The 20707-nt window shown below is 40.6% G+C and overlaps 1 protein-coding gene across 2 annotated transcripts in view; it reads right to left on the reverse strand.

Moving 5' to 3' along the window:
* Positions 1-20660, reverse strand: part of CCM2 (cerebral cavernous malformation 2) — a 55224-nt gene extending 34564 nt beyond the window's left edge. For both annotated transcript variants that reach the window (XM_012720273.1, XM_012720272.1), the window contains exon 1: positions 20548-20660. In XM_012720273.1, the coding sequence (XP_012575727.1) occupies positions 20548-20577 (30 nt within the window). In that variant the 5' untranslated portion in view covers positions 20578-20660. The remainder of the gene's footprint in view (positions 1-20547) is intronic.
* Between the last annotated feature and the right edge of the window lie 47 nt (positions 20661-20707).

The raw sequence follows: 20707 nt of genomic DNA on the forward strand, positions 1-20707 counted from the left end.
AAAAAAAAAAAAAAAAAAGAAAAGAAAACCAAGAATAAGACATAAAGGTCCCTCCAGTATCCTGGCCTGAGGATCCTCCCTGGTAGCGCAACAGGTTAAAATGCTATAGAAGCCAGCATGCGTTCAATCCTCAGCCTGGGAGGTGACCCACATGGTGCAACAGACCTCTCCTGTCTCATCCATTGCTCCCCTCAACAGTATATTTCAGTCCATCTGCCTGTTCTGCTCCCCACTATGTCTCTCTGGTGAATCCTCTCACCACCCCTGCATCTCTGGCCTGTACCCCAGTTGTGTGTGCATAAATAAATCTTTTAAAAAAAAATCCTGGGGGGGGGCCCCTCCCTGGTGTTGCAACAGGTTAAAGCATAGCACTATAAAGCTATCACAGCCACTGCAGCACAAGCTCAATCCTCGGCCAGGGAGGTGACCCACATAGTGTGGCAGACCTCTCCTGACCCACCCGCTCCTCCCCTCGGTAGTGTATTTCAGTAGATATGCCTGTTCTGCTTCCCACTCTGTCTCTGGTGAATCCTCTAAATCCCCACACCTCTAGTCTGTACCCCAGTTCTGTATGCATAAATAAATCTTTTTTTAAAAAAAATCCTGGCTTGAGCCTGCAGAGCTCCACTAGGGCTTCTTCCAAAACACCACAACCACCCTTCTCCCAAAGAAACTAACAGAACAATGGAAACACACGCCTACATTTTACAAATGCAATGGTCAAGAAGGTCGCTTTGGGGGGGCCTCCCTGTTGGTACAGGGGTTAAAGACAGCTGTCACCAGCCACTGCACCACCAGTTCCATCCCTGGTAAGATCCCTGGCCGGGGAGGTAACCCACATGGCACAGCAGACCTCTTCTGTCTTGCTCCCCTCAGCAGTAGATTTTGGTACACCTGCCAGTTCTGCTCCCTACTCTGTCTCTGGTGAATCCTCTCACTTCCCCCAACCTCTGGCCTGTACCCTAGTACTTGCATGCATAAATAAATCAATCTTTAAAAAGTCACACAGAAGAAAAAAGCAGATGCTGCAAAGGCGGAAAGGCATTTTAGAAATTACAAATGTAATTGCCAAAATAAAAAGATCAACAGAACAGCTGAATAATAAAATGGACATAGCTGAAAGTTAAATTAGTGATCTGGAAAGAGATGTGGGTCATAAGTCAGAGTACCTACTGCCTGCTATCTGCGGTTACTGCTGAGACACTCTTAAACAGGAACATTCAAATCAATGTGATACCCCAGTTAGCAGTGTTAGCTGTCCAAAGAACTCTTAGCCAGAATGCATCACCAAACCAAAAAAATATACATATTATACTTTGAACTTTGTCAACATAAATTATGTGAGATTTCTTTGCTCTTACATATCAATTTTGCCTCTTGGTCCACAATGCCTAAAATATTTTCTCTCTGGGTTTTCACATTATAGTTTGCCAACCCTGTCCTAGAACATAAAGGAAAAGATGAAAGATTAGAAAATGTAATAAACTTTAAAGACCACAGAGACTATAACCACAAAGCCTCTTGGTGACCTGAGAAGAGTACCCAGGGTAGATGGAGGCAAGGAAGGATACAAATACAGAAGATGCTGAAGGAGGACTCCACTGTTTCAGACAGAAAGTCTCATACCAAGTAGGCTGAAGAAAGCTACAAACTGGACTCTTAGACCCAACCTCATAAAGCTACATGATCTCAGGAGAATGCCTGAAAATTTCCTATCAGAAAAAATGAGAATGTTAACTGTAAATATAAAGGATAGGATCACCACGAAGTATTTTTGAGATAACAGGCGATATGAAATTCCCTCAATTGGCCCTCCCTTATGGCACAGAAGGTTAAAGCACAGCACTACAAGTTAGCCGCTTCAGTAAGAATTCAGTTCGGTATGAGTTCCATCCCTGGGCCCAGCCCCAGAGGTGATTCACATGGTGCAGCAGACCTCTCCTGTCTCACCACTACTCTCCTCAGCAGTGTACTTCATCAATCTGCCTGTTCTGCTACCCACTCTATCTCTGGTGAATCCGGTCACCGCCCCTCCGCCTCTGGCCTGCCCCAAGTTCTGTATGTATAAATAAATAAATCTTTAAAAAAAAAAAAAGAAATTCCCTTAAAGTTCTCAAGGGAGATTAATTTGAACAAGCCACTATCAAAGCGTAGGCAGAATAAAGGTATTTTCATAACTGCATGCCTTGTTATCTTAACAACATAAAAATCCTTTGTGAACAGGCAGACTGAAGCACACTGCTGAGGAGAGCAGAGGGCTCTCCTCTCTCATCCACTGCTCCTAGTGTTCCCCTCAGCAGAGTATTTCAGTTGATCTTCCTGTTCTGCTCCCTACTCTGTCTGGTAAATCCTCTCACTTCCCACACCTCTTGCCTGTACCCCAGCTCTTGTATGCAAAAAAACTTTTTAAAAAATATCCCTTTTTAAAATACTGTATATGTTATATAGAGAGAGAATATAAATATGTACTAAAGAATATATTACCAGCAAAATAAAAATAGAGTCCAAGTAAGAACAAGATGTGAATTCTAGGTAAAGAGAAACCAGAAATGCAATGAAGAAAAATTCCCAGGATGCCGTAAGCCAACAAAGCAACCCATATAAGCTAAAGCTGACCAGTAGAGGGCCCCAAAAGAATGTAAAATACATGAGTAAGGTCCTAGAAATACCTGATAGATAAATCTTTAATAAAAAAAAAACTTACTAGAAAACAAACCATTTGCCAAAAAAAAAAAAAAGGGAAACTATTTGGAGGTTTCTCAAACTGCTAAACATGGAGCTTCCCTACGACCCAGCAACCCCACTCCTAGGTATCTACCCAAAAGACACAAAAACACTGATTGAAAAAGATACCTGCACCCCCATGTTTATTGCTGCTTTATTCACAATTGAAAAGACTGGAAACATCCCAAATGCCCAAAAATGGATATCTGAATTAAAAAGATGTGGTACACATACACAATGGAATATTACTCAGCAACCAAAAAAAATAAACACATGTCTTTTGCAGCAACATGGATGGAGCTGGAAAAGATCATGATTAGTGAAATAAGTCAGAAAGAAAAGGAAAAATACCGGATGGTTTCTCTCATAGCAGGAATATAACGGAACAGGCAAGAAAATAATGATAATGATGAACAGCTAAATACCAGAGACACTTTGTGGGGGTGGAGTGAGGAAGGGGATCAAAAACAGTGGGGGAAGGGAAATGCACTAGACGATGGTGATGGCACATGTGTGATTTGTAATGGGAAACCCAAAGGGGTTGCAACTGAGATGGAAAAATGCACAAAGATATATAAAAATAAACTATTATAAAAGTAAAAAAAAGAAAAAACAAAACAAAAAAACACTCCAAGGACCCCAATGTGAAACATACTAAAATGTGACAAGCTGACAATCTCCACCTGATCTCAAATTCTTAAAATACTTCTTCAGAATTACAGGTACCACAGCAGAAAATCACATTTTCCTGTTCAGTCTGACCAAACCAGATGCAACCAAATTCAGTCTAAATTAAGGTATGAGGTTTACTTTTGTTTTTGGACGTTTGTTTATTCTAGGTGTTTGCAGTAGCTATGACAAGTATGGTTTGAAAAAGAAAGATGATGAATTCAAACTGACAGTTCTAAATGAAAAATGAATCTAAATGGATTTTTAATAGACTTTATACTTGCATCTTTTTGTTCTTAAATGAAAAATCTTGGTTCCCAACAGTTGTTTATGTGGTTGTTACCTAGTAAGTTGATTTCAGGACATGCAGTTTGGTGGTGTCAGGAGAGAGCTGCTCTCTTCAGACCTGGGGGCCAACCTTGGGGCAGGGGGGAGGGCACCTGAGTCCAGTGAGTTTCCCAGGACCAACTCTCCCAGTTCTTGTTACCAAGCACTCCCCAACACTGGTGCTGTCACTCACAGGCAATGCTGGGGTGGTAAGAACTCGGCCTCATTTCTCCTTCCAAGTGTTTTCCCAAGGTCTGGGTCCAGCAGACATCTACTCACTCAGGTCAGGATCCTGCCTGCAGCTCCATTCCTTATGCAGGGCAGAAGGGTAACCTGGGAGAAACGCCTTCCAGCTCTGTCTACTAAGGAAGGAAAGGGAAGGGAGGCTCTAATTCACTTTAAACATGTACTTATAATTAGGAAGTTAACAAAGAAATATTTTCCACTGGATCAAAACCAGTAACAAATTGCCAAACATAAAACACTACTTCTGACTGTAAGGAAGTATTTTATTTTTCTTTTATTTTCTTAACAGAAAGTTAAATGATGAAAGACTTAAAAAGAAGGGCAGATAGAAGGCTGAAGGGAGAAACCAGCATCTGACCCAGTGGCCTTATTTTACAGTTAATAAAGACACCTACAAAAAGACCTATTGGTACTCTAACTCTGCCCAATACAATATAATCCACAAAAAAAAAAGCCTATCAAATGCTACTTTGGAGCCCAAATGTCCTCTCACCCATTCCCATGACCCTGAAGTATTTTCCAGCATGTAAAGTGGTGCAGAAAACAGTACCCTCAACTGTTGTGGGGAGCAGGTGGAAGGAAAACATGTCACAGGGCCTACAGGCAAGCCCTGGGTACACTGTATCTCTGAGCTTGGAGTCCCTCCAACACAGCAGGACATTGCCACCCCCTTCGAGGGAGGTTCTGTGATTACACCAGCATTGTGCTGATGCATGGCAAGCAAGCATTGCTTGAGCCCCTCTTCCTCCCACATCGCTCTCGGCAGGCACCCTGGAGGACAGAGGACTCCTCACCCTACTGAGGTCCCTCCAAAATCCATTAAGGAAGAGGTGAGACAGAAGAGCAGCTCTGAGGGCTGCCTAAAGTCACTGTAATTCAATCTTTCAAATCCTTATTACTGATCTAATCTTATCTGACAAAGGCCAGCAATGATAAGGATGGCAACTGCACCATGAACATCCTCCTCAGACCCTTGGTCCCCTAATTTGGATACAACATAAAGATGTCTTTTTCCTCCTTTGCTGTTTAGGTCATCATGAGATTAAAAAAAAGAAGTCAAGTTGAATGCTTCATTCTTTCTTTTCACAGCTTTCACAGTAACGCACTGGTTCCTCAGCAACTGCCTAAGATAAACGATTAATGGTCTTTCTTATGGAGCTCAAACTGCCCCACCTTTGTCCAGCAGGAGCCTCTTCCAAGTGGACCCTGGCAGCTGTGCTGGCACCTCTGAACACGTTCTCCTCAGCCCTGGAACTGGCCACTGCTCCAAGGAGCACTGCTACCTTCTGGAGGAGAATATAATTTCAGGTCACCACCGACACCAAGAGGGCTCACTGGCAACAAAGAGAAAGGAAATAAGCTTCTTGTGTTCAGGAGAAATGACCTCAACTTCATAATGAATGCATAATGATATTTCCCATTTAAATTTAAAACTAAAAGTTTTGGTTAATTCTATCTGCACCTCTTTTATTTTCAAATGATGATAAGGTTGACTACATTTTCACTTTATCATATAATAGTTGCAAAATAACAATTCCAGTGTTATTGAACAATTCAGTGTTACTGAAAACAATTTGTTCAGGGTTCTATCTAGTTAATCTCCTTAGTGTATATCCCACTGGGGCATATTGTCCAATTTCTGTGATTTAGTTACTTGAAATTACTCTTCTCTACAAGGTTATGCCTTTTTGTTGTTGTTACGCCTTTTATAAATATTTGCTTTTGATTTTCTTATTTAAATGATTTTAAATGCTTTTATTCAATTTGTCATATAAAACTGCAAATCTGGTTCCAAAGTTAGAAGACTTATGCTAACAGGTCACCCCACCATCACTTCCAGGTAATCTTTTGAAAAAATAAAAATTTGGCATAGGACTGGGATGTAGGCCAGAGTTGCAGAGGGTGATAAAGATACACCGGAAAACAGAGTAGGGAGCAAAACAGGTGGATTTACTAAAACACACTGCTGAGGGGAGCAGTGGACAAGACAGAAGGGTTCTGCTTCACCATATGTAGGTTAAAGGTCCCTGGCTGGGAATCGAACTCAAGTAACAATGGCAGTCCTGAAACTTAACCTCTAGGCTACCAGGAAGGCCCCAATAAGGTTTTGGCATAAAAATAAACGCATGGGTCAATGGAACAGAATTAGAAACTCCAGAAATAAATCCACTAATACATCAACACTAATTTCATGATAAAGGAGGCGTGACTACACAATGAAGAAAGAAGAATCTCTTTTAACAAATGGTGCTGGAAAAACTGGATGCCCACAAGTAGAAGAGTTAAGTTAGATTACTGTCTGACTCCATGCACAAAAAGTAAATTAAAAATGAATTAGTGACGAATGAATTGGCAGATATAGCACCTACAACAATAAAATATACTGAGAAAAGCATTGGCTAATAATTTCCACATCAATGATAAAGATGTTTTTAGAGACTTGCCCCCTACTGCAAAGGAAATAAAAGCAAAAATAAGCAATTGGGATTATCACAAAATATTTCTATACAGCAAAAGTAAGAATAAGTAGATCAAAAAGACATCCCACTGAATGGGAGAAAAATACAATTAACAAGCTAGATCAAAATAAAACAAAAAAACTTCCTCAATTTAACAATAAAATACCAACCTGATATAAATGGGCAGATCTGAAAAGACAATTCACCAAAAAAGATATCCAGAAGGCCAACAGATATATGGAAAAATGTTAATTGTTGTTTTTTTTTTTCATCATTGCTTTTAATAAGGTAGATGCAAGTCAAAACCACAGTGTCATCTCATACCCATGGCAATGGCATGTACTAAGAAGATCTCCAACAGCAAGTTCTGGAGAGGATGCAGAGAAAGAGGAACCCAGTTGCATTGTAAGTGGGAATATAAACAGGTTCAGTCATTTTGGAAAGGAATCTGGATTTATCTCAAAAAACTAGAAATGGAAATACTATATGACACAGCAATCCCACTCTTGGTTATCTATCCAAAGAACATAAAGTCACCAACTCAAAGCATCGTATGTTCTATGTTTACTGCAGCATTATTTACAATAACAAAGATATGGAAACAACTTGAATGCCAAATGATGAAGGACTGGAACAAGAATACATGGCATAGCCATACACTGAATTACTATTCAACTTAAGGTTTCCACTTACAGCAAAAACGGTAGTAGTTTAAGGGAATTACTGTAGTAAAGCAAATCAGAATGATAAAGACAAATATTAGATGTTTACAAAGTACACTATTTAACAAAGTATCCATAGTTATTGAAACCAGCTGATACTAATAAACTGAGATTTTCAAGGTTAGCAGTGGGAGTAGAATAAAGGGTCAAAGAGAAAAAAAATAGGGCGGGTGGGTAGAAATGGCTCTTCAGAGAAGAGGAAAAGCCAGGGTGATAAAGCAAACACCTCAGATTTTTACCACCTCAGCTGAAAATCTCCAAACTGCAGGTGACCTACAAAGTAGGGGCAGAGGCTGCATTTCAAGATCCTAGGTAGACCCTATTGGGCTCAGTTTCCACTGAGAGAAGTTGTAGTAAGAGCAGGTAAGATTTGGGAGTCTCCAGACAAGATATGTCATGATTACTGAAAATCAAAAATTGTGTTTTAGACTGTTGAAGCTAACAAAGGGCCATTTTTGCTCTACTCACTCTTAAGATATGTCCTTCAGACTGATCACAAAAATATACGGAGAACTGACGAAACTCAACAAAAATAAACAACCCCATCAAAAAATGGGCAGTAGAGCTAAAAAGACACTTCTCCAAAGAGGAAATGCAGATGGCCAACAGGCATATGAAAAAATGTTCAACATCACTCGTAATAAGGGATACGCAAATTAAGACCACAATGAGATACCACCTCACCCCAGTGAGAATGGCACATCTTCAAACAACTATCAACAACAAATGTTGGCGAGGATGTGGAGAAAAAGGAACTCTCCTGCACTGCTGGTGGGAATGCAAACTAGTACAACCACTATGGAAAACTGTTTGGAGGTTCCTCAAGCTGCTAAACATGGAGCTTCCCTACGACCCAGCAATCCCACTCCTAGGTATTTACCCAAAAGACACAAAAACACTGATTGAAAAAGATACTTGTACCCCCATGTTTATTGCTGCTTTATTTACAATTGGAAAAACATGGAAGCAGCCCAAATGCCCAAAAGTAGATGACTGGATAAAAAAGATGTGGTACATATATACAATGGAATATTACTCAGCAACCAAAAAAGAGAAACACATCTCTTTTGCAGCAACTTGGATGGAGCTGGAAAAGATCCTGCTTAGTGAGATAAGCCAGAAAGAGAAAGAAAAATATCGGATGGTTTCACTCATAGCAGGAGTATAATGGACCAGGCGAGAAAATAACCAAAATAATGAACAACCATATACCAGAGACATGTTGCGGGGGTGGAGTAGGGAATGGGATCAAAAATGGGGCGGGGGGAGGGGGGAAGGGAGGGAAATGTACGGGACTATGGTGGTGGCACATGGGTGATTTGGTGATGGGAAACCCGCGGGGATTACAATCGAGATGGAAAAAAAAATGTGCAAAATGATGTAAAAATAAACTTTTGTAATAAAAAAAAAAAAGATATGTCCTTTAAGGAACCATAGCCAAAGGCGGAAACCAGTCCAGTTTGTCTGGATGTTTTCTGCAAACCCATTTCACTCCACTGTGCACACTTTTTGCTTTACTTGTTAAATTGGATAACAGGAAAAGCAGTGTTGAAATTTAATTTGTAAACAAGAATCCCACTCTGGAGAAATGGTAAATTAGAATGTTGACAACTTTTGCCCAATAGCATGATACATTCTGGAGCAAAATGTGTACTTGAGAACAAATGAGCTCCTGAAATTCCTGTAAGACAGGATCTTGAATGCAGCCTCCTGCCAACGCCCTGATGACCTAAGCAGCATACAGTATAAGGAGGGTCACAACCACATGGAAGACCCATGAGATTCACCTCCCTGGCTATGTCATGGGCACCCTGTTTCTCTGCAGGCCTGTCGGGGGTGCCCGGGACCCCAGCCCCATGATTGAGCAGCCAAACCCGCCTGTTATACACGTGAGCAGTGCTCTGATTGGCCAATGTACAGGTGAGCAGTGCTCTGATTGGTCAATGAATGCTATTTAAACAACTGCCATAAAGGACTCTGGGGGGGGGGGCAGCATAGAGGAGGCAAGATAGAGCAAGGAAGGAAGGAAGCAAGCAGGAGGAGCAGGGGGGGGAGGTAGCAGGGAGGAGGAAAGCTAGAGAGAGACAGAGAGAGAGAGAGAGGCACCAGAGGGAGAAGAATAAAGGGCCCAGAAGAAGATATATCGTGGAGTCTCTCTGTTGGCAGAGAGTGTGCCACACAGGCCATCATTACTGGAAGGCGGAAGTTGAGAAAGAAAAAGAAAGGAATGGGCTCTGGGTATCTGCAAGGATCCAACAGAAAAAGGTTTCTCCTTTCAGCATGGCTTTAGGATCTTCAGCAAGAAGGCATGAACAATGAAGACAAGCTCTCCCATAAAAACTAGAAATCCTGCAAGGTCCAGCCTCAGTTACATATTCTTTTGAGATGTTGAGATGAGAGAAGGCAAATTTTTTGATGTTAGAAATGATACCGTTATCTATAAAAACTGTGTCCTGATTGTAGAACTTCAGCTCCATTCTTCTGTCCTGAATTGTCTGGAGAAGGGGACTGCAATGGTCCCCTGAGCACCTGCCTAACAAGTTCAGCCTGCCCTTGAATCTTTCAGAGATGAATGAACCTTTGATTAAGTTCTTATTTTTATTTTCTGCTACACACAGTTGCCTCGGGGTTTTTGATAAAGAACTTTTTGAGAACATATACATATTTAACAGTGATTCAAGTTTGTTGAAACAGGAACTGTCCTTTGTCTAGTTCAAAAATTGGTCAAAGGTGTAGCTGTCAAAGTGGTATGTTGTATATGATAAGTAAAAAGGTGTCAACAGGCTTCCTCAGAGAACATTAAATTTCTAAGATTCTGAAGCTTCTGGAATCGGGTTACAGACAGATGGAAATGGGGGGGGGGGGGGGGGAGGAAAAGTATGTGCACAGCTACCACCAAGGCCCAGACCTTTGCAGCAAAGAGGAGGAACTGCTGAAATAGCTGGTCTACCTGAAGATGACGCTTCCCCAGCTGCACCTTGTCAAAGTGACAAGCAAAGCAACATCCAAACTTTCACAGATCCAAGTTGTTGGCAAATCCATTGGCCTGTTCTAACAATCATTAACCAAACTCTGAAAGAAACCCTCAGAAAATTCTACAAGGGCAAGAAGTACAAATCCCTGGATCTGCAGCCCAAGGAAATATGCCCTGTGCATTGCCAGGTCACCAAATACAAGTAGGAACTGAAGACCAAGAAGCAGCAGCAGGAGGAATGGCTGTATCCACTGCGAACTATGCCTGAGCATTGCAGCGTCAATAAAACAAACTGGCTGACATTTTTAAAAAATTGTTTGCTTTGGTTTTTTTATAGTAGAATTTTACATTTTCTTAAGTAAATCTGTCAAACATTTTTTTAAATGGGAAAAATACTCTGAATAATAAATACTTTCTAAAACTCAACCAATTTAATTTAAGGTGTACTTAGTAACAATTTGATTTAAGGTGTGTTCAAAAAGGCCCTGTAGCAAAGAAGGGGGGGGGAGACCGAGAGGAAAAAGCAGAAGGGGAGGGAAAAATAGCAAGATGTTACACAAACATAACCATATCAAAAAGTACATCAAGTGTAACGTGCAAAATAGGCAAAACTAAGACTAGATAAAAAAGCAAGATGTAACAATATGTTGTTTATATAAGAGTTTAAATACAAAACTATGTACATCTTGAAAGGCACACCATGCAAATATACAGCATAAGTTGGTGCAGTTGTATTAACATTACTACAGACACAATAGATTTCAAAACAAGGAATATTACCAGAAAGAGGCACTGTCCTTCATGAAAGTCATTTCAACAGTAATGATCCTTAAGAACAGAGCTTCAAAACTACATAAAGACAAAAATTAACAGAACTACTGTGAGAAACAAACAAGTCTGAAACAGTAAATGGTGATTTTAATCAGTAGAAATAGTACACAAAAACTCATTAATATTCTTGTAGTGCTTTATAAAGTTAGGTTTATATTACCATATAACTTGGCAATTCTAATTCAACTACAGGGAATTCTTTTAATAAACAAATGCCAATTATTAGGTATTTTATCCAAGTGAAAGGACAACATATGTCCACACAATGACTTATTCATAGATGTTCATAACAGCTTTTCGTAATACAAAAATGGAAAGAACTCAAATGTCTACTAACAGGTGAATGGATAAACAAGTTGAGTTGTATATATTCAGCAGTTAACTGATAACACAGCATTATGGATGAGCATGAAAAACAATAAGCTAACTAAAGGAACCCTGGCACAAAAGAATATATGCTGTATGACTTCATTTGTAGAAGTTCTACAGCAGAAAAAGCTAATCCAGATAGAACCCACTTACAATGGGGAAAAAGCAGAACAAATAATTACCTTGGAATTCCTAAGAGTTATTAAGGGAACTTTCCAAGTGATAGTAATGTTCTACTGCTTCGCAGGGGCTAGGGTTATACAAGTATATACATTTGTGAAAATTTAGCTGATAAACATTTTAGATGCATATATTTCATTGTATACAAATTTCATAATACAAGAGAATTATAAATATTGAGCCCTAGTTAAAAATATGCATGCTGAAGTATTTAAAGTGAACTAAGTACATCAGAAAAATAAGATGGATAAAGGGGTAACTCTAGATATGGAATAAAACACGTACATCAATCAGGTGATGAGTATGTAAGTATAGACTGTAAAATTCTTCTAACTTTAGTGTTTTTTTAAATTTTACATAATAAAACACTTAGACTGGGCTAGAAAACAGACAGTAGACACACACACATACATACATACACACATTCCTCTTCCTAGGAAACAGATTGAAGAGTCACAATATTAGCAGAAAAGAGCCTTAAAACAAAGCTCTGTAGTTTTTGAAATTGGTCTAGTCATAAGATGTAAGCATGTCCACTTTAGCTACTACGTATATCTAAAAATATAAAATACAAAACAGTTATCCAGGGTGACAGGTCTACTGACAGTAATAAACACAGAATGACAACATTTTCTGACTTGTGACATGCAGGTACACATATCTGATATGCACATCTGTTCAAGGCATTTAACTGGCAAACTATATCCCCACTGGGTAAATAGCAATTGAAAGACAAAATACAGGCACACCTAGGAATTACTTTGGCTTCTGTTTCAGAACACAGAAATAAAGCTACTATCACATGATAGTAGAAAGTCAAGTGAAAATTTTGGTTTCCTTGTGTTTATTAAAGTTATGTCAACACTATACTGCAGGCTATCAAGTATGCAACAGCATTGTGTAAAAAAAACAACTTATGTACTTTAATTAAACATGACACAGACACACAAAGTGAGCACAAGCTGTTGGAAAAATAGCACCAGTAGACTTGGCTGGACAGAGTTATCACAAAACTTCAATTTGCAAAAAAAAAAAAAAAAAAAAATGCAGTATCTGCAAAGGCTGAAGTATAAAAACACAAGGTGAACCTGTCTCTCAACCACTGCTGAATGCAACCAATGGTACTGACACACAGAAAGCAAAATTAGATATTTGGGAGCAAAAATAGCTTTAAACTATATAACAACCAGTAAATATTTAAATAAAGGTTTTGCTCTTTTCCTTCTGAGTCACAAGTAACAACATAGATAAAACAGTTAAATTCTTAAAGATTTTTGTTAGGAACAGTAAAACAAGGTCAGCCCAACCACTTGTCTGTTTTAATATGATTGTACAATACTTATTTCACATTCAGGAAGAATAAGTGATATCTACTTTTGGTAACATCCCCTCTCTTGCCTTTTTACCATTATCATACGCAGTAGTACTGCTTAGATTTTTTTCCTTTTCTTTTTAAGATTTATTTATTTATGAACACAGAACTGGGGTACAGGCCAGAGGTGCAAGGGTGTTGAGAGGATTCACCAGAGACAGTAGGGAGCAGAACAAGGAGATCAACGAAGTACACTGCTGAGGGGAGCAGCAGGTGAGACAGGAGAGGTCTGCTGCGCCATATGGGTCACCTCCCTGGCCGGGAATCATATTAGTGCTAAAGCGGCTGTGGCTAGCTTCACAGTGCTGTGCTTAACCCGTGGCACCATCAGGGAGGGTCCAGATAAATTTCTTACATAGGGATATTTCATTTCTTTATTTTCCTTTTGTCCCTCTCCCCTCTCCTTTCCTCTACCTTTCCCAGCTGGATGGGGACAGGGAATTTCACCCTCTATTTCCCCGCCACACCACACTCCCTTAAGTACCCCTCTTCCTTTCCCTCTCCTCCTTAATCTCAAGAGACTTCAGGATGTTTACTGATAGTTAATAGTTTTTGAAAATGTCTTACTTTGTCAGTTTGCTACATGAAATGTCCAGTATTTGCTACACACAGTTCTCTTAAATTCCCTCTATTTTGTTGAAAATGGCTGCATTTTACTCTTCTTGTGGCAACACTCCATAGTGTGCATGTGCTACATCTTCTTGATCCACTCATCCATTAAAGGACATTTAGGCTGCTTCCACATCCAAGTACTATAAATAATAATACTCTAAATATTGTGGAACATAAGAGGGGCCTGTGGATAGTGTCAAATCCTTGAATATATTCCCAAGAGTAGAACTGTTGGGTCATACAGTATTTTTAATTTTTAAAGACAAAACCAGATTGTTTTTCCATGATGGTTTCACCACTCACATTCCCACCAACAGTGTACTAGGCTAAGGTTCCATCCCCGCCCTGCATCCTCTCTGGCATTTAACTGGTGGAAGTCTTTTGGATATGTGCCACCCTCACAGGTGGTATCTCACTGTTGTTTTAATTGCCATCTCTTATTAGAAGTAACAATGAACATTTTTTCATGTCTTTGGCCTACTGGATAGCTTATCTGGTGGACTGTCTACTCATATCTGCTGCCCAATTGTTATCTGGTTTTTAATGATTGAGTTGTATTTTTTATATATCTTGGATAGTAATACCTTACCAATTAATAATGCTTATTTTCTCCCATTCACTACGGTATTTATTTAATCATCTTGTATTTTCTTTCACTGTATAGAAACTTCTTATTTGTGGTAACACCAATTGTTATTTTTGTGTATTAATTCCCTTGCCATAGGGGTTGAGTCACCAAAAATATCTTTATCATTGATACCATGGAACATTTCACCAATGTTTTCCTCTGTGTTTTACTGATATAGGTATTATAAACAAATCGTTAATGCATCTGGAATTTATTTTTGTGCATGGTATTAGAAAGTAATCCAACTTCATTCTTTTACGTGTAATTTTTCAATTTCCCCAGCATCATTTATTAAAGTATCTGTCTCCCATTTTGTAGTCATAGATTAGGTGCTGCTATATATATATGGAATTATTTCTGGACTTTCTATTCTGTTCATTTGTGCCAGACCATATTACTTGTATACTAATGCCTTACAATGAAGTTTGAAGTCAGGTAATGTGATACATCCATTTCTTTCCTTTTGTCTTAGGATTGCTTTTCAATTTGAGTTCCTTTGTGGCTCCATATAAATTTCAAGTTGTTCTTTTTGTCAGTTGACCTGTTGAGATTTTGATAGGGAATGCACTAAATCTTTCTACCACTCTAGGCAAGATAATCATTTTAATTGTACCTCCCCATCCAGAAGCATGGCATATCCTTCCATCTCAATATATCACAAGGTCCTTTAATAACATCCTGTGGCTCTCACTGTATAGGTATTTCCTTGTTAGATTGAATCCAACGTATTTGTTTTTGAAATAATTATAGATGAAGTTTTCTTTTGCTTCTTGTTCGTTGTACATATGTTAAAAAGCTGTGGATTTCTATCTGTTAATTTTGTATAGGCTGACAGTTTTTACTAACACTTTCAGAATTCAGCTATTCTTTTCACCTCTTGGATTACAAAAGGTGTAATTCACACTCTTAAGTCACAAACAAAGGCCCAAATTCCAACTTCCTACTGCCTTTATTAAAAAGGATTACCTTCACCATACATGTCTAATACTTGTGATCAAAAGCTGTAATTCTTAACAAAATGTAGCAAAACAACTGTTTCAACAAGCACACTTGGGAGGAAGGTATATTTTCATCACTAAGGGGAAAAAACTCCTTTAACTTCTAACTTGACAAATCCAAATCTAAACTTCCTTGCAACTATATAACTACCAAAACTGACAGGAGCATTTGAAGAACATATGCCATTCTTAGACTGAGGGATAAGATAAAATAGAACAGTAGAAAGTGCTAATACAGAGTTCTGTCAAGACAATCACAAAGAATCCATGCAAAGAGAGTGCCTAGCTCTGCCCACACCCCAGACACAAACCCTATCACAGGCTACGTGATCACAAGGCTATGTGATCACAATGATTGTGCCATTCACAAGCCACCTAGAGATCATCTACCACTTTGGGTAGCTCTCCCTGTCTGCAGGAACAGTGGCAAGCAGGTCGTCCGAAGCTGCTGGCTAAATTGAAACCAATTCCCACCAACATTTTCCTAGCCTACAACTGCTACACTAGACTCTTGTCACATAACTCTGATATCTAGGATGGCTTCAAAATAGCCTATGGGCCTCCTGGTGGCACAAGGGGTTGAAGTGCAGTACTATGAAGCTGTCCACAGCAGCATGAGTTCTGTCCCTGGCCAGGGAGTTGACCCACATGGCAAAGCAGACCTCCCCTGTTTCACCCACTGCTCCCCTCAGCTGTGTATTTCAGTCAATATGCCTGTTCTGCTCCCCACTCTGTCTCTGGTGAAGCCTCTCACATCTCTGGCCTGTACCCCAGTTCTTGAATGCATAAATAAATAAATCTTAAAAAAAAATAGGCTAATGTCTTTGTCATTCCAAAGTACATACAGACGGCTTAACAGACATTGAGTCCCTCTCAGTGCTGGAGGCTGGAAGTTCAAGATCAGGTGTTGGCAGAGCTGGTTCCTTCTAAGTCCTCTCACCTTGGTTTGCAGATAGCTGTCTTCTTCCTGTGTCCTCAACATGGTCATCCCTCTGTGCACATTTCTGATATCCCTTTTTGGATGTCCAAGTTCCCTCTTCTTATAAGAAAATGAGTCTTACAGGATCAGGGCCCATCTTAATGGCCTCACTTATTCTTAATCACATTTTAAATGCCCCATCTCCAAATACAGATCCATTCTGAGGTGCTATGGGTTAGGGCTACGACATAAGAAATGGGAGTGAGGAAGGACACAGTTCAACCCATAATACCTGAGGAGGATGAGTGAGGAAAAGGTATACCTAAAACAAGTTGGTCATGCATTAATGTTTGAAGTTGGGAAGCAGGGGACATTACCGCATGATTTTCTCTACACTTGTATTTGATGTCTTCATAAGAAAAATATTTTCTTATTTGCTCTTATCAAAGCACACTTCTAACAGCCCACCCTCATCTATGCCCTGAGCTCGCTTCAAGCTCTGCAGGTACAGAGCTCATCCAGCTCATTTATCCCCCTAACAGTATGCCTGGCAAACAGTCACTGCCAGTGAAGTTCTTAAGAGAGTAGATGAAAACTTCCAGTGATTTCAGTTGTACCCACACCTGGCCCCAGGCCCTCCCAGCACCAGTCTCCACCTCTTCTGCTTCTGAAGTCACATGCATGGACCCCCATGTGGAACTAGCTAATGCTTGCCTGTCTCTTCTGAAATGCTAAGTACTGGTTGCCTCTCATTCTGGAACATTGTGTTGAGCAGCTTACTTTGCAAACAAAATGCAAAGTCTTTAGCCCCTCTCACTGTATTCTCTTCTCACTGTGGTCTCTCCTCCCCTAAAAGCTTTGTAAGATTCTCATGTGCTTTCTGAATCTAAATTATTATGGTCAGTGGATTACGGACTCTGACTAAAGAAGACCAAGGGCTCCCTGGTTCCTTATAAGATACAAATACACCCACGGGGATTACAATTGAGATGAAAAAAATGTACAAAATGATGTAAAAATAAACTATTATATTATTTTAAAAAAAGATACAAATACATCATACCATGTATCTCCCAACCAGAAAGTAACAAATTATGTTTGCCAGTCATTCTCTACTCATCCAACTGCCTGATCTACAGTCCTGCCATCCAAAAACCACTGTAACAAGTATCTGGGAAGAAGCATAAGGTATAGATCCCAAATTCACTGTTAATTCATGTTACAGCTATGACAGTTACAGCTAAGTTAATTATAAAATCAATTTAGTGGGTCACACCCAACAGTTCTTTTAATAGGAAAAATGAATAAAATAAAAAATCAGAGGGCACTGCTTGCAGTAAGAACCATTTTTTTAACCCTTTGTTTACAAGTATTTACTTGCGGGGGGAGGGGGGGAGGGGGGGTATCTGTTGGTCCAAGATCACAGTTCCCCACCAGACAGTGGCTAAGAGAAGAGTCAGCAAGTATGTGAGCTAATAACCCAACGTCCCCAACCTAAAGGATCCTTTCCTCTCCACTGTTTAAATGGAAACACGAATATTCACAAAAGTAAAAATATAATGAAAGAATAACCACTGTTGAAGCATTCAGTTATCTCCCCTTTTTTCCTCTAGTTTGAGAAAAGCAAATGTCGGAAAACATTATTTCACCTAAAAATTGCAGTGTACGACTATTAGATCTTGACAGAATAACACTAATATCATACCCCAAAATTAGCAATTCCACATTATCATTCGATATCCAGTCCTACATTCTGGGGTACCTTATGGTGACACTAGGACTATAGGATAGGTTATGATCCTTGCCTGAGTCAACTGTTTTTATAAAAATGCACAGAATCCAACTCAAGTAGATATCAAGTTTCTTACAAAAAGGATTTACACTCTGATAAAACAGTTGTCAACATATGCGCATAAGGTGGGTCCATTTTGTAAGGAAGCAGCCGTATTCTCTAATGTACAGGGGTACTGAAGCAGGAGGGTAGGCCCTAGTGAGCATCCCACTCCAGGTCTCAAATCTCTTAGCAGCCACTGAATGTCCACCCCCCCACCCCATCCCCCCACTCATCCCCCAGGCATACCAGGCCCTACCCATCTCCCCATTTGCTCCTCCCACCTCTCCATCACCTTCAGTGGGACAGGAAAGGAGCTCAAGTCACCTTCATCACGCATGTCAAGAAGGAACAGGGTTATACCGGGGGCCACTTTATATAAAACACACTCTGATCTACTGGTTCTCTGGCAGCTCAATGATTCCTGTACTAAAAAAATAGGACACACAGGACAGCCTGAATAACTGCTTGACAAAAAAAAAAAAAAAAAAAGCAGCAGCTAAAGATCTAAAAAAGCCTACCAGCCCACATTTTTAATGGTCTAAATCTGCATTTTTGGAGGGAGCTAACTTAGAAAATTTAAATCATTTTCATAATGTATAAATCATTACATCTACTGATAAGCTTAACCTGGGTATAACTTTTGAAATAGGTATTTCTAGTTAACTGACCACAAAGAGACCAACTTAGGCACCAAATTTCAGGAGTTAAAGGTGATTGACATAGAATGGGAACTAGAGGTAAATGTGTTCACAGTCATAGCCTGGTTAGGAATCCCAACCTCCCAGTGCTTTGTGATGGGGCAGTAACAGGATATGGAGAAAATTCCTGGCTTAGACCACTAAGTAATTGTTATCTTTTATAATTAACAATGACATTAACCTTAACCTTATCTGTGCATGAATTCTTTCCACATAGTAACTCTAAAATTCTTGAATTTTACTGGTTTAACTCCTATTCTAAAACCTCAGGAAAATTTTACTGCTTTACTCTCTCCAAACTCTCCCTGAATGTTTTAGTGTTTCTGTCAAGGTTTAATATCTCTAGTTCCATCTCTGTCACAGCGGGTGAGCCATGGCACATTGGGACATGGCCTCTGCAAATGCTCTGGATGCCAGCAGTCTATGGAATAGTTAGCTCTATAGCAGCAAAGCACCAAACCTAGCAGCAGAACATCTACAATCAGATAAATGTGTCTGCTAAGGATGGTCACTGGGTTAACACCCACTCCTCTTCTATCAGCCTTAGCAGAAACATTAAATTCATCTTGACTCCTTTTCAGTGGGCAGCATCCCTCTGCTGTATAATGCTTGCACAATGAATCGCCTTCTTGGGTTATTTTTCATACTTAAACCATCATTACAGGTAACTTCAACCAATACTGCACTTAAATAAGACGTGTGTATTGGCAATATAACAAAATAATGAGTAAAAAAAATGAGTTCCCCTAAAGAACACTGGTTATACTCATTCTCAAATATGACCTTTTAAAAGTGGGGCACCTTATAAAACAAGGTGATGCATAATCCTCAATTGAAGGATGTGCAGTCTCTGAAGAGCAATAAAGTCATAGGATTATCAAGGTGTGCTTTAAACTTCAGCATAAAAGTGCACACTCACACAGTTATTTAAAAGGACAGTGACAGGTAAGAGCTTAAGCAGATCATAAAGCCTGTATTTGAAGATACATTTTACTAAAACCGACTTTGCATTTTAGTGGCAGTTTATCCTGCATTGTTATTTCACTCTCAAAATGTTGCGTTTATTAACTAATAGTTTGTCCTACATTGTTATTTCACTCTCAAAACGTTGCGTTTATTAACTACTGTAGCTAATTAAAGTCACATTTTAAAAACTACACAAACTAAGTAGCCTCTTGAACTGTGGCCTAGATCCAAATGCCAAATGTAACTCACTGAAATCACACAGTTGATAGCAGGTAGAGCAACAATCCTCAACCAAGGAATGGTGAAGCAGAGCTTTTGCTTTTACTTGCTTTGAAAAAAGTCAAGTAAGCAGTGAATGTTTCTACAATAAGCTAACACCCAAAGGTCTCTAATATACCAATCCTGAAAACTTTCTTACCCCTAACTGGACTCTTCCGCCGACCCTAGTCACTGACCCTCGGGGAAGGCCATGTGGACAGCCTGGGTTTTGGGGAGAGTCACTGACCTGAAGGGGCGGAAAGGCGTGGCTCCTTCCTCCCCCGTCGCGTCGGCCCGGCAGAGGACCACCTAACCCCATTGTCCAGTGGTTTGCCTCCTGCCCCGCCGACGGAAACCAGCTCCTCTGGCTCTCTGTACAGGGCCTGAGTGTACGCCGTCCACCGGTGGGTCCAGCCTGCCCCCCTAAGTGTGTGCGCCGCCGCACTTTCCCCACGGCGGACCTCCAGCCCCCCTACCGCCCCAAGTTGGGCCTCCCCACGCCTGGCCCCCCAGAAGCCGGACCTCCCCCACGCCGGGCCTCCCTAAGTTGGGCCTCCCCACGCGGGGCTTCCCCACGCCGAACTTCCCGTCCAGCACCTCCTGTCTCGATCTCCCAGCGCCCAGCAGCCGCACACCAAGGGCGGCCCCAAGGGACCATCCCAGTCTCTTCCCAGTCCCAGGCTTCCGCCCTCCGCCCACCTCGCTCTGGGTCTCGCCCGCTCCCCACAGGGCACTGGGAAGACGCGCCCGTGCACGCTCACCTTCTTGCCCTTCTTGCCCTCCTCTTCCATGTCGCCGCGAGCAGCCCGGCCCCGCCCGCCCCGGAGCCTCGTGCCTCCCACGGCCGCTACATGCTCCCTCTAGCCCTGCGGCCGCCGCCGCCACCGCCCCCCTCACCACCGCCTCCCGCGCGGGCCGGAG

Source organism: Condylura cristata, unplaced genomic scaffold (genome assembly GCF_000260355.1).
Source record: "Condylura cristata isolate star-nosed mole 26May11 unplaced genomic scaffold, ConCri1.0 scaffold00004, whole genome shotgun sequence".
Taxonomy (NCBI): Eukaryota; Metazoa; Chordata; class Mammalia; order Eulipotyphla; family Talpidae; genus Condylura; species Condylura cristata.